Here is a 13,407-nt window from a genome sequence, read left to right as displayed (position 1 = left end):
TTTCTTAGCAGCTTTCAAATATACAATACAGTCTTGTTAACTACAGTCGTCATGCTGTACATTACATCCCCAGGACTTATTTGTCTTACAACTGGAAGTTTGGGTGAAGATGGACAAAAGGTACAAACTTTCAGTTAATGTTTCTTTTATCTTCTTGTTTCTTGTGCTTAGGTTAATTGAGCTTTTTAGAATCTGTAGGTCTTACTTTATATAAATTTTGGAAATTACTTCTTGAAATATTTTTTACTTTGCTCTCCACTCTTCTTCTAGGACTCCAGTTACATGTATTTTAGGCTTCTTGAAGTCATACTGATGCTCTGTTTATTCCCCTTCCCTCCAAAGCTGTTTTCCCCATTTTCATTTTGGATAGTTTCTTTCGTTGTATCTTCAAGTTTACTAATCTTTTTTCTGCATAGTCTAATCTGCCCTTAATTTTTTCTAGTTATTTTTCATCTTAGACATTGTTTTCATCTCTGTTTGAGATTCCATGTTTCTACATGTTCTAGTACTTTAATGTCTTTATCTACTAATTTTATCATTTGTGTCATTTGTTGGTCAATTTAGATTCAATATATTTTCTCCTCATGGATTGTATTTTTCTACTTCTTCACATGCCTGGTAGTTTTTTTAATAGGTGCAATATGTGAACTTTACCTTAATGTATTCCTATATTGTAGACCATTGTTCTGGGATGCATGTAAGTTATTTGAAAAATGTTTCATCTTCACGTCTTTCTTTTAAGCTTTGTTTTGGGAGACCACAGCAGCATTTAGGATAGGGCTAATTTTGCTTCCTTGCTGACACAAGACCCTTCTGACCACTCTACCGATAGACTTTGAATTATGAGGATTTCCACTCTGGCTGCTGAGGAACTATTCCCAGTTGTATTTGATATTTGTGAAGGTTTATCTAATCCTTTCAGAAGGTATTTTCCTAACTATTAGTTTTCTTAGACATGCTTTAACAAATTACCAGAAACAGAGTGGCTTAAAGCAGCAGGAATTTATTCTCTCACAGTGCTGGAGGCCAGAGGCCAAAATCAAGGTGTCAGGCACAGTTGGTTCCTTCTGAAGGCCCTGGGAAAGAATCTGTTCTGTGCCTCTTTCCTAGCTTCTGGTGTTGACATTCCTTGGCATGTCGCTGCATCACTGTAATCTGCTCCATCTTTACCTGGCCTTCTTCCATGTTTGTTTCTCTGTATTTTCTCTTCTTTGTATAAGGGCCTCAGTCATTGAATAGTGGGCCCACCCTCATCCAGTATGACCTCACCTTAACTGTAATTACACTGGCAAAGACCCTACTTCCAAATAAAGTCACATTCTGAGGTTTTTGATAGACATGAACTTTGGGGAGACATGAATCAACCCACTACACTGTCCCTAGGTATTTCCCCACATATGTGTGCTGATCAGTTCTCATTAGTACTGGAAACTGGATCCTCTACAGATCTGAGTTCTCTCTCAGCAGCTTTCTTCTCTCTGGTATTCTGCCCACTAATTCTAACCCCCTGGGCTTCTAGGGCTCCCAGCTCTATCTTCTCAACTCAGGGATCCAAGTGGATTCCACTCAGGTTCTCTCTTGCTGCACAGACTAAAAACTCTATCGAGGTACTAATCTCTCCAGGTAGGGCTCCCCTCATTTGTTTTTTTTCCTATCAGGCATTGTCCTTCTTTGCCTGATACTCAGCATATTAAAAGAAGTTTTATGTATATTGTCTATTTTTTAGTTGTTTAAGGCTAGAAGCAAAAGTTTTACTGAATTTTAACAGTCTTCATGTCGTTTTTTCCCTGCTCTAACATTAACATTATTCCATTTCACCTTACTTATCTAAAGTTTAAGAGGAAATTTAGACTAGTTCCCTATTCAGTTTTAAGTGACTGACATTACATGCAAGAACTATGCAAGAACTTTTTTTTTAAACAAAACCCCAAAATATTGTTCATGTTGCTATCCATGATAGTTCATTTCTGACCCTGGTTGGAATAAATTTTATTCAGATAATTTCTTTTATGCCCAACACATTCTTTGTGATTTTCACATAATTATCCTTTTTTTTCTCTCTCTCTTTCCTTTTTTTTTTTAATTGAGGTATAGTTGATTTACAATGTGTTAGTTTCTGGTGTACAGCAAAGTAATTCAGTTTTACATAAATATATATATATATTCTTTTTCAGATTTTTTTCCATTTTAGGTTATTACAAGATATTGAATATAGTTCCCTATGCTATACAGTAGGACCTTGTTTATCTGTTTTATCAATATATATAGTAGTGTGTATCTGTTAAACCCAGGCTCCTAATTTATCCCTTTCCCACCTTTTCCCCTTTGGTAACCATAAATTTGTTTTCTATGCCTGTGAGTCTGTTTCTGTTTTATAAATAAGTTCATTTGTATCATTATTTTAGATTCCACATATAAGTGATACCATGTGATATTTGTCTTTCTCTACCTGACTTACTTCACTAAGTATGATAATCTCGAGGTCTATCCATGTTGCTGCAAATGGCATTATTTCATTGTTTTTTTATGGCTGAGTAGTATTCCATTGTGTAATAATTATCCTTCTTAACAGCATTTTTTTTCTTTAAAAAATAATTACTTTTTAACTTCCAGCATTTCTACTTCTGAGTCTAGCCATGCTAAACTAAACAGCTCATTTAAGCATGATAGTATGGGAAATAAATTGAATTGTAGATAGATATTTTATATTTCCTTCTTCACTCCTTAGTTTCAGTGTTTTTGTTCTGTTTATCATTCCTTTTAGAGAATTTGAATCAACTGTTTTCCATCTCTAGTTCTACAATATGTAAATGTGGTTTATAGGTGTGAACGTATTTGTTTTGTATATGTGTGTGTGGATGACTGTATGGGGTATGTTATATATAAATATATATTTTCCAAATATAAGCATTTAAAAATGTGTGTGTGTGTATTTGTGTGTGTTATATAAATTTTATTCTATTACCCTGTGAGGTTGATTGTAATATGATTTGACTTGCTTTGACATGTACTCTTTGACTGCAGTTCAATTATTAAATCACCTATCCTAGATAAACTGTTGATTTTTTTAAATGAACTCTGAAAGTGGATTACAGGGGAAAAGCTTTGTATTCAGTTCTGTTGGTCATTTTGAGAATTCAAGTCCTGACTTTCAAGACTTAGTATTTTTCATATATGTATATATTCAAATATGAAAGTTTATAAAATATTATTCATTCAAAAACTATGTACTTTTTCTCAACCATTTGATATTTTTAAGAAGACCAAGTCAAATAAGTAGTAGAGGTTGATTTTTCATTGGCTTATTCATTTTAAAATGAGAAATTGGGTTTTTAGAGGACTATATGTTAATATAGCCAATACAATTTAGAACATAGCCTAAGAAATAAAAATCTGAAATGATTCATTTAAATATACTTTAAAAAAAATGATTTGACATAATTTGCAAACAATAGACTGAATGAAATGTACATTTTATGTATCATGGCCTATATAAACTAAGATATAAGCTTATATTAAGTAGAACACAAATAAAATGTTACATAGGGCTGTACAGTTACTCCTCTGTACTGGGAATTTGGTTTTTAGCTTTCTAGAAGTCTAAGCAAAGAGGAAAAGCCCATAGGTAATATAGTTTTTTCTGTTCGTGACAAAAGAAAAACATAGTAATTCTTTCTAGGAAGCATAAGTTTTATTAGCATTTAGTGGTGAAAGAAACTCTCATGTAGGAAAACATTGGTTAGTGTTCTCAGAAGCATTCATAAACACATGCAACAATGAATCTTATAAAACTTTTCTTATGACTTTTAATCAGAAGGTCATAATTTAATGAAAGCACTTCTGCAGAATGTCATAATATTATAGAATGCATGTCTGAATCATAATAATAAACTAAATATAGATAACCTACTTGCCCTTCAAACAGTTCTTCATAAATATCACTCCTCTCAACTAGGCATTTCGTAAAGGTTAGACAGTTTGAACTCTGGCAAGAATCTGAAATATCCATAAAAAATATTTGTCTTCGGTTTAACAAGATTACATGTAGACTATTGCTTTTATTATTATTGTTCAGTACTTTATTTATATCTGTTATATATTAACTTTGTGTTTAAAAAATGTTTTAGTTTAAATAACTTTTTTTTTTCATTCTTTATACAGGTTTGATAACCCGGCTGCTGTAAGCCCAACTCCTACAAGGCAGCTAACTTTTAACTACCTCCTTCCTGTGAATGCTTGGCTTTTGTTAAATCCTTCAGAGCTCTGCTGCGATTGGACCATGGGAACAATACCACTTATAGAGTCATTTCTAGATATTCGAAATCTTGCCACATTTATTTTTTTTTGCTTTTTGGGGGCTTTGGGAGTATTCGGTGTCAGGTACCCTGGTAATTCCTCCAAGACTGTTTTAATGGTAAGAAAGTTTCTTAAATTTTCAGGTGATATTATATTCAGTTTATTAATTAAGAGTGCCTTTAATTCATCAAAAGCATCTTTAAAGAACTACTGTCTTTCTTTGTTCATGTCATCCTAATTTATGAACTTACTTTAGGTTATCCTAGAATTATATATCAGAATTTGACTAATGCTGCACATTCAGCATATGAAACAAAGAGTGATTATGAATTTCCATAATTTGGTGGGAACTCTGAAATCATGAAGCATTCTTTTTAGCATCATTTTTTTAAAATATATTTCTTACCTTTACCCAACTAGATTTTACACTCTTTAAAGAAATGAGTCATATTATATACTTCTTTGTTTTCTTGGCACAGAGAAGAGTGTCATGTAAGATAAGCAACTAGAAATACATAGCTCTTTATTTTTCATTAGCAAGACTTTCATTACTCCCTGAGGTATTTCTTACTGTGTTCAGAGAACTCTGATTAAAGTCTTTTCTTGTTTTCTGAGATCTGTTTCTTTGTAATTTTCTTAACTCTGCCCTCACATCTTACTCCTAATAATTCTGTTGCCTCTTACTTTAAATTATGGAAGAAAATAATAATCTTTAACTTTTCTTGAGCATTTACTATATGCCAAAAAGTGGTTTTAATACTTTGTAAATATATTATTTCTGGCTGCAGCCACTAGATTCATTTATTCATTCAATAAAAATATTTGATTTTCAGCCTATGTACCAGGTAGCATTTTAGGCACTGAGTATATGATAATAAAAGGAAATACAGGGTCCCCATTTCTAGAGAACTTGCATTCTAGAGAAATTTGAAAGAATATAGGATTTGAAAAAAGATCATATTTACTGTTATTTTTGGACCTGTTGAGTTTGAGGTACCTATGAAACAATACGATGGAGATTTCGAATAGCACTTTGTGCCTGGAGTTCAGTGGCGAAGAGTGAGCTACATGTAAAAATTTGATTGATTACCATAGAGAAACTTGATAATTGCCGTAGAGCTAGTAATTGAAACCAGGATGTGGAGAAGAAGGCCTATGGAGAGGTTATAGAGCAGCCTTTGTCAACTGGGATTTTGTCATTTTTCTTAGAGATGGTAACTAGCTGGCACCATTCTAGGTGTACAGAAGTTAATTCATACGCATAATGCATGCCTTAGAGTATTTGGTCTTAATTTTCCCTCAATAAATAGTTGAAGGGGCTTTATAGAATGAAAGAGAAGAAGCCTATATCTAGGTCTTGAAAAACTTCCACATTACATACCATATAAAGGAAAATGAACCTAAACGGGAGGTACTCCAAATGTACAGAAAGGTAGGAAAGTGTTTCAAGAAAGAGAATGGTTAACACTAACAGCTGCTGTCAAGTAGAGAAGTGAGATCAGTTGGATTTGACCTCTTTTAGGTGTATTAGTTACTTAAATGAAATTTATTTCTGTGGAGTGATTTGATTAGGAAGTGAGGAAGTGAAGATTGTTAGTGTAGGTAACCTGTAGGGGTGATTTAACTTTGAATATTTCAAAGGATGAGACAAGCTTGAATTTCCTAACTTAGGAAAGACAGCCAGTCAGGCAAGGGCTTCAAGTATGATAAACTGCTGATCTTCTGTAGGGCTTGGGGGAAGCACAGAGATCTGGAATTGATGGACCTTCAGAGGCTGGAGTGGGTTGATGGTGGGGGAAGACTATTGCTTGGTTGGCATGTAGAATCACTTTCATTGGAGCACTCAGTTGGCTGTCTTTTTCTGACACAAAGAGACATCACTAATGGGTTGGCTTACAAAAACATATTCATTGAGTTGCAATGTTGATATCACTAATGGGTTGGCTTACAAAAACATTCATTGAGTTGAAATGTTGATTAAGTGAGGTTACAACCAATTACTTGTTATCATGGTTCCAAAAATCTTTTCCTAAGATTGTGGGAACTTGTTTTATACTTAAGGGGCATAATGAATTGGGTAAGATAATTTAAAGATGTGTTGTCAGAAGAGAAGATATTTAAGGTTGGAGAGGCAAGAGCATTTTTAACATAGGTAGGAAGTTCATAAGAAAGTGATTAAGTAAATGAAAGAAGAGATGATTGGTAGTGAGATTAGAGGTATAGAGCTCAGGTTTGGCCTGAGATAGATGGAGACACCGCTTATGGTTATAGGAAGGATGGAAATGAACATGAATGTGGATGTTGGTAGGTTTAGTAGCAGAGAATTGAAGGAATTCTTGTTTTATCGCTTTAGTTTTCTCTGAAAATTTGGAAGTGTGGTCACCTGCTGAAAGTGACATGGGTCAAAATCTTGAGAAAAGTAGTCAAGATTCAAAATAGTCAAAGACAGTGGGAGTGAGCCTAGCAAAGAAACCTAGGAATCCTGAGCAGTCTTAAGGATCAATCTGAAGTTGATCATGAGTTTATGATGATATTAATCTATTTTGCTTTGGGACTTTCTAGTAGTGCTTTGCTGCTCACATAAATAAAGACAAAGCACATATGTGGTATATGTGCTTTGGAATACATCCAAAGCCGGGGTTCTACTAAAAGAAAGGCAAAAAAGGAGGGGTGGGTAAATACAGAGTTTTGACAAATAAAATAATGATTTGTGTAGTTCAAGCTGAATGAAAAATAGGATATTGTCAATGAAATAAACATTTATATTAATTAATTACATTAATTATGTTTTATATGTATAAAAAAGGAACACTTGTGACCTTAGGTATAACTGCTTTAAGTATAGTCCTAAGCATACTTTTTTAAAACTTTTTTTTATTTGAAATATAGTTGATTTACAGTATTGTGTTAATTTCATAGAAAACAAACTTATGGCTTCCAAAGGGAAAGGGGAGGGAAGGGTGGGATAAATTCGGAGTATAGGATTAACAGATACAAACTACTGTACACAAAATAGATAGACAACAGGAAACTATATTTAATATCTTATAATAACCTATAATGGAAAATAATCTGAGAATATATATGTATAAAACTAAACATGCTATTTTTTAATGGTGATAATTTTCTGAAGATCTCTGAACAAGATACATAGATCAAAGGAGTATCTCAAATACCAGATACCATGTAAGCACTTATTAAATAAGATGTCATATGTATCTCAACGATAGTAGTAAATAGTTATTAATCCCCGATTTATTTATAATGAAATGAAGTCACAAGTTAATTTGAATAGTTTACCTTATGTTATATAACAAGAAGTGAAACAGATTTGCCTCCAAACTCTTGGCTTATTCCACTACCATCCTTCCTTTTTTTTTTTTTTTAAATTTATTTACTTATTTGTTTTTATTTTTGGCTGTGTTGGGTCTTTGCTGTGCGCGGGCTTTCTCTCGTTGGTGGCAAGCAGGGGCTACTCTTTGTTGTGGTGCACAGGCTTCTCATTGTCGTGGCATCTCGTTGCAGAGCATGGGCTCTAGGCGCGCGGGCTTCATTAGTTGTGGCACGTGGGCTCAGTAGTTGTGGCTTGTGGGCTCTAGAGCACAGGCTCAGTAGTTGTGGTGCACGGGCTTAGTTGCTCCGCGGCATGAGGGATCTTCCCCGACCAGGGCTTGAACCCATGTCCCCTGCATTGGCAGGCGGATTCATAACCACTGCGCCACTAGGGAAGCCCCCATCCTTCCTTTTAAGGAGAGTTTACATCACTGGAAGAAGGATATTATGTTCGTTACAGTAAACTTGGTTGGCATACATTAATAGAGAGCATATTAGAACTTCTGAGTAAGTTAATCATTGAGACATTTCTTATTCAAGAACCAGTAGATTTTTTTGAGAGATGGTTTTTCTTTTTTGTGTAGCTTATGCATCAGTCTGTGATGCATCTTTGGCTGAATTTAACACTTTTAATTTTTTCCAGTGAAATTGCCTTAGGGCATCCATGAATTAATAGGGAATATATTTTTTTTAAAGGATCATGTATTTAGAAACAAATCTCTGTTTCACAGCTAGCTGGTTGTTTTTAATCAAGCACTTCTGGGAAGTGGAAAGTGAATTATGCACTCTTAATGTTTTACCTTTTTGATTAAAAAGAAAACACTAAAATTTCAGACATATAAATCGATATGATACTGAGCAATTCGATGGTAGTGCTTTTCTTCAGATTCAGTCTTTTGTATTATTACAAGTTATTAGTTTGTGATTCATGGAGAAAGTATTCTTTTCACTGTATTTACATTTCTACATCGATTTTTACTAATAAAGGATGAAAAAGAAAAGGCATTCCTTCCTCTCAAACTCTTAGAGGACTCTCAAACTTCTGAAGCTGAAAGAACAACTTATTTATTCCATTAGGTACTATAAAATAAATCAGGGTAATGAAATATGGAAGCAGATGTCCATAGAAACAGATGTCCTAATGATAACCAACTTATTTCTTTCCATAAGTTATTTGTGTGCTAGTTATTTGTGTCTTATCTTTTGTAATGGCTTTGTAATCTGGAAACCATATGCCATCCCATTTTCAAAATGGCAAAAAGTCTAAGCATTTTGTGATGTTTATTTCTAACACAGTGTGCAGTGTTAGAATTTTAGAAATTCTTATAGAATAAAAGACTGTTGATTTAAAGGGGCCAGGTTTATTTTTATACATATACTAAGTCTCCGTTAAATGTATGTGACCCATCAGAATACTATGCAAAGTAACGCTGAAGTAATGTATAGAAGTAGTCTTCTGTCTTGTCTGAAACGTACCTTATCAATTTCCAGTATTACAGATAGTAGTAAAATAATAAAAACTGATATGTTTGGCTATTTTATCAACCTACAATTTATAGTTTTATTTTATTAAAACCTAATATATTTTCCTGTCAATTTATTTTTACCACAAGCACATAAGTTAGATATATAAAAATTACTGTTTTTTAATTTTAGATATATTTTCAAAAAATATTTTTTATTTATTGATAATTGAGTGAGCCTTAGGTATAAGTTCCAGCATTCAAGAAGACTTCATTCCACCTTGCTGACATACCTCCTCATGTTTGTTGTTACCATCCTTAAGCGTCCTTTATGTTTAAATCAGTATCCTTTATAGTATTATTAAAAACGGTCCACCAGTACATTATCCAAATTAAATGATAAAATATTTGGATTTGACTGTTTATGTGCATATATTTTTTAATTTAATAAAATGTCTTTTTTTTCTTTGTAGGCACTTTGTTTAATGGCATTACCGTTTATTCCTGCATCAAACCTTTTTTTCCCAGTTGGATTTGTTGTTGCTGAGAGAGTATTATATGTTCCTAGCATGGGATTCTGTATTTTGGTAGCCCATGGATGGCAGAAGATATCAAACAAAAGGTGAATTAAAATGTTAGTGCATTTAATGCTTATTAACTGTAGAATTCAGTATGATACATTTAAGTATTTAAAATGTTTATTTAGTTTTTATAAGTCATATTTTATACCTTCTTGTTTTTCACATTGACAGTCTCCTCACTGTCTGTAATGAAGGTTAGAAAAGCTGCGTAACCCCTACCTCATCCTATGGTCTTCCTCATATTTATATAATTTTATTTTACAGCCTGAGACATAACAAACTTTCAGTCAGACCCAAATGCAAAATAGAATATTATTGAGACTAAAGTTTCAGGTGATCATTGCTACTTCCATATGCAGTGAACTAAGATAACAGTCTTCTACCTTAAGTGAGTTATATCGGGTTAATATATGTAAAATGCATATAGAAGGCAATCTATAATTTCTTGCTTCATCGTAACCACCATGTCCTAATTGCCTTAAACCAATAGTTAAGGAACAGAATAGTCACTATCTCCTTTTTCTTACTTTCCAGTCACCCTTCAACCCACAGAATTCTGACTTCTCTGTACGTCACTTTACTAACATGTAACAAATTGCCTCTCATAGCTAAATCCAGTCAATGCTTTTATTTAAAGTTTATTTCCCTGGCATCTATAAAAAGTCTCTGTCCCGATTCTCTTCCACATTTGTTCATTTCTGCTCAGTTTTCAGATTCTCCCTGCTGCACCTGCTCTTTAAATATTTTTTATTTCTCAGAGTTTTACTAATAGCCATTTTCCTCACATTACATGTTCTCCCTGGATGATCTCATCCATGATTACAATTTTCAATGCCATCTACCAAACCTTTTCTCTTAGCTTCTATCCATATATCCAGTTATACTCACTACCAATTTTGGAGTGCCTATCATGTACCAGCTCCAGGATACACTCTTTAGATTTTTCTCATTTAATCTTGACACTCCTTAACTCCATTTTGCACATTTGAAAATTGAAGCTCATACAAGTTACCTGAATTACACAAGACCGCACAGCTAGTCAACAGCAGAGTCTTGATTCAGATTTACACCTGACTGCTTCCAATGTCCATGTTCCTTCTGATCCACGCACTGTTATCCTGGTTAAGTGGATCTATCGAAATGAAAGAAATCGAACTCTGTTACTGAGACAAAAAGCACAGACTCAGAGAACATTAGTGCTATTAATACTAAATAAGATCATAGGGATTATTGAATTATAACCATCTTTTTAATTTTTTTATTTATTTTTTTTGAATTTTTGAATTTTATTTATTTTTTTATACAGCAGGTTCTTATTAGTTATCCACTTTATACATATTAGTGTATATATGTCAATCCTAATCTCCCAATTCATCACACCCCCATCCCCACTCCCCGTCATTTACCCCCCCTTGGTGTCCATACGTTTGTTCTCTAAATCTGTGTCTCAGTTTCTGCCCTGCAAACCGGTTCATCTGTACCATTTTTCTAAGTTCCACATGTATGCGTTAATATACAATATTTCTTTTTCTCTTTCTGACTTACCTCACTCTGTATGATAGTCTCTAGATTCATCCACATCTCTACAAATGACCCAATTTCGTTCCTTTTTATGGCTGAGTAATATTCCATTGTATATATGTACCACATCTTCTTTATCCATTCATCTGTCGATGGGCATTTAGGTCGCTTCCATGACCTGGCTATTGTAAATAGTGCTGCAGTGAACATTGGGGTGCATGTGTCTTTTTTTTGTTTTGTTTTACTGCAAATTTAATATACGGTAGTTAAATTAATCATTTTTCTCATTTTTTTTTAACATCTTTATTGGAGTATAATTGCTTTAGAGTGGTGTGTTAGTTTCTGCTTTATAACAAAGTGAATCAGTTATACATATACATATGTTCCCATATCTCTTCCCTCTTGCATCTCCCTCCCTCCCACCCTCCCTATCCCACCCCTCTAGGTGGTCACAAAGCACCGAGCTGATCTCCCTGTGCTATGTGGCTGCTTCCCACTAGCTATCTATTTTACGTTTGGTAGTGTATATATGTCCATGCCACTCTCTCACTTTGTCACAGCTTACCTTTCCCCCTCCCCATATCCTCAAGTCCATTTTCTAGTAGGTCTGTGTCTTTCTTCCCATCTTGCCCCTAGGTTCTTCATGACCATTTTTTTTTTCTTAGATTCCATATATATGTGTTAGCATATGGTATTTGTTTTTCTCTTTCTGACTTACTTCACTCTGTATAACAGACTCTAGGTCCATCCACCTCACTATAAATAACTCAATTTCGTTTCTTTTTATGGCTGAGTAGTATTCCATTGTATATAGGTGCCACATCTTCTTTATCAATTCATCTGTTGATGGACACTTAGGTTGCTTCCATGTCCTGGCTATTGTAAATACAGCTGCAATGAACATTTTGGTACATGTCTCTTTTTGAATTATGGTTTTCTCAGGGTATATGCCCAGTAGTGGGATTGCTGGGTCGTATGGTAGTTCTATTTTTAGTTTTTTAAGGAACCTCCATACTGTTCTCCATAGTGGCTGTATCAATTTACATTCCCACCAACAGTGCAAGAGGGTTCCCTTTTCTCCACACCCTCTCCAGCATTTGTTGTTCGTAGATTTTCTGATGATGCCCATTCTCACTGGTGTGACGTGATACCTCATTGTAGTTTCGATTTGCGTTTCTCTAATAATTTGTGACGTTGAGCAGCTTTTCATGTGCTTCTTGACCATCTGTATGTCTTCTTTGGAGAAATGTCTATTTAGGTCTTCTGCCCATTTTTGGATTGGGTTCTTTGTTTTTTTAATATTGAGCTGCATGAGCTGTTTATATATTTTGGAGATTAATCCTTTGTCCGTTGATTCGTTTGCAAATATTTTCTCCCATTCTAAGGGTTGTCTTTTTGTCTTGTTTATGGTTTCCTTTGCTGTGCAAAAGCTTTGAAGTTTCATTAGGTCACATTTGTTTATTTTTCTTTTAATTGCCATTACTCTAGGCAGTGGATCAGAAGAGATCTTGCTGTGATTTATGTCAAAGAGTGTTCTTCCTATGTTTTTCTCTAAGAGTTTTATAGTGTTTGGTCTTACATTTAGGTCTCTAATCCATTTTGAGTTTATTTTTGTGTATGGTGTTAGGGAGTGTTCTAATTTCACTCTTTTACATGTAGCTGTCCAGTTTTCCCAGCACCACTTATTGAAGAGGCTGTCTTTTCTCCACTGTATATCCTTTGTCATAGATAAGTTGACCCTAGGTGCTTGGGTTATCTCTGGGCTTTCTATCCTGTTCTGTTGATCTATATTTCTGTTTTTGTGAGAGTACCATATTGTCTTGATTACTGTAGCTTTGTAGTATAGTCTGAAGTCAGGGAGTCTGATTCCTCCAGCTCCGTTTTTTTCCCTCAAGACTGCTTTGGCTATTCGGGGTCTTTTGTGTCTCCATAAAAATTTTAAGATTTTTTGTTCTACTTCTGTAAAAAATGCCATTGGTAATTTGATAGGGAATGCATTGAATCTGTAGATTGCTTTGGATAGTATAGTCATTTTCACAATATTGATTCTTCCAATCCAAGAACATGGTATATCTCTCCGTCTGTTGGTATCATCATTAATTTCTTTCATCAGTGTCTTATAGTTTTCTGCATACAGGTCTTTTGTCTCCCTAGGTAGATTTATTCCTAGGTATTTTATTCTTTTCGTTGCAGTGGTAAATGGGAGTGTTTCC

At 34.2% G+C, this 13,407-nt stretch overlaps 1 protein-coding gene across 3 annotated transcripts in view; it reads left to right on the top strand.

The window, feature by feature from the left end:
* Positions 1–13,407, top strand: part of TMTC3 (transmembrane O-mannosyltransferase targeting cadherins 3) — a gene marked incomplete at its 5' end in the record, with an annotated part of 173,164 nt that overhangs the window by 26,642 nt on the left and 133,115 nt on the right. For all 3 annotated transcript variants that reach the window (XM_082418911.1, XM_082418910.1, XM_082418909.1), the window contains 2 exons: positions 4,162–4,414; positions 9,566–9,714. In XM_082418911.1, the coding sequence (XP_082275037.1) occupies positions 4,162–4,414; positions 9,566–9,714 (402 nt within the window). The remainder of the gene's footprint in view (positions 1–4,161; positions 4,415–9,565; positions 9,715–13,407) is intronic.

This window comes from Balaenoptera physalus (assembly GCF_965194825.1).
Source record: "Balaenoptera physalus genome assembly, chromosome: 13".
Classification (NCBI taxonomy): Eukaryota; Metazoa; Chordata; class Mammalia; order Artiodactyla; family Balaenopteridae; genus Balaenoptera; species Balaenoptera physalus.
The sequence above is the reverse complement of the archived record's forward strand: the minus strand, read 5'-3'. Positions and strand labels throughout refer to the sequence as shown.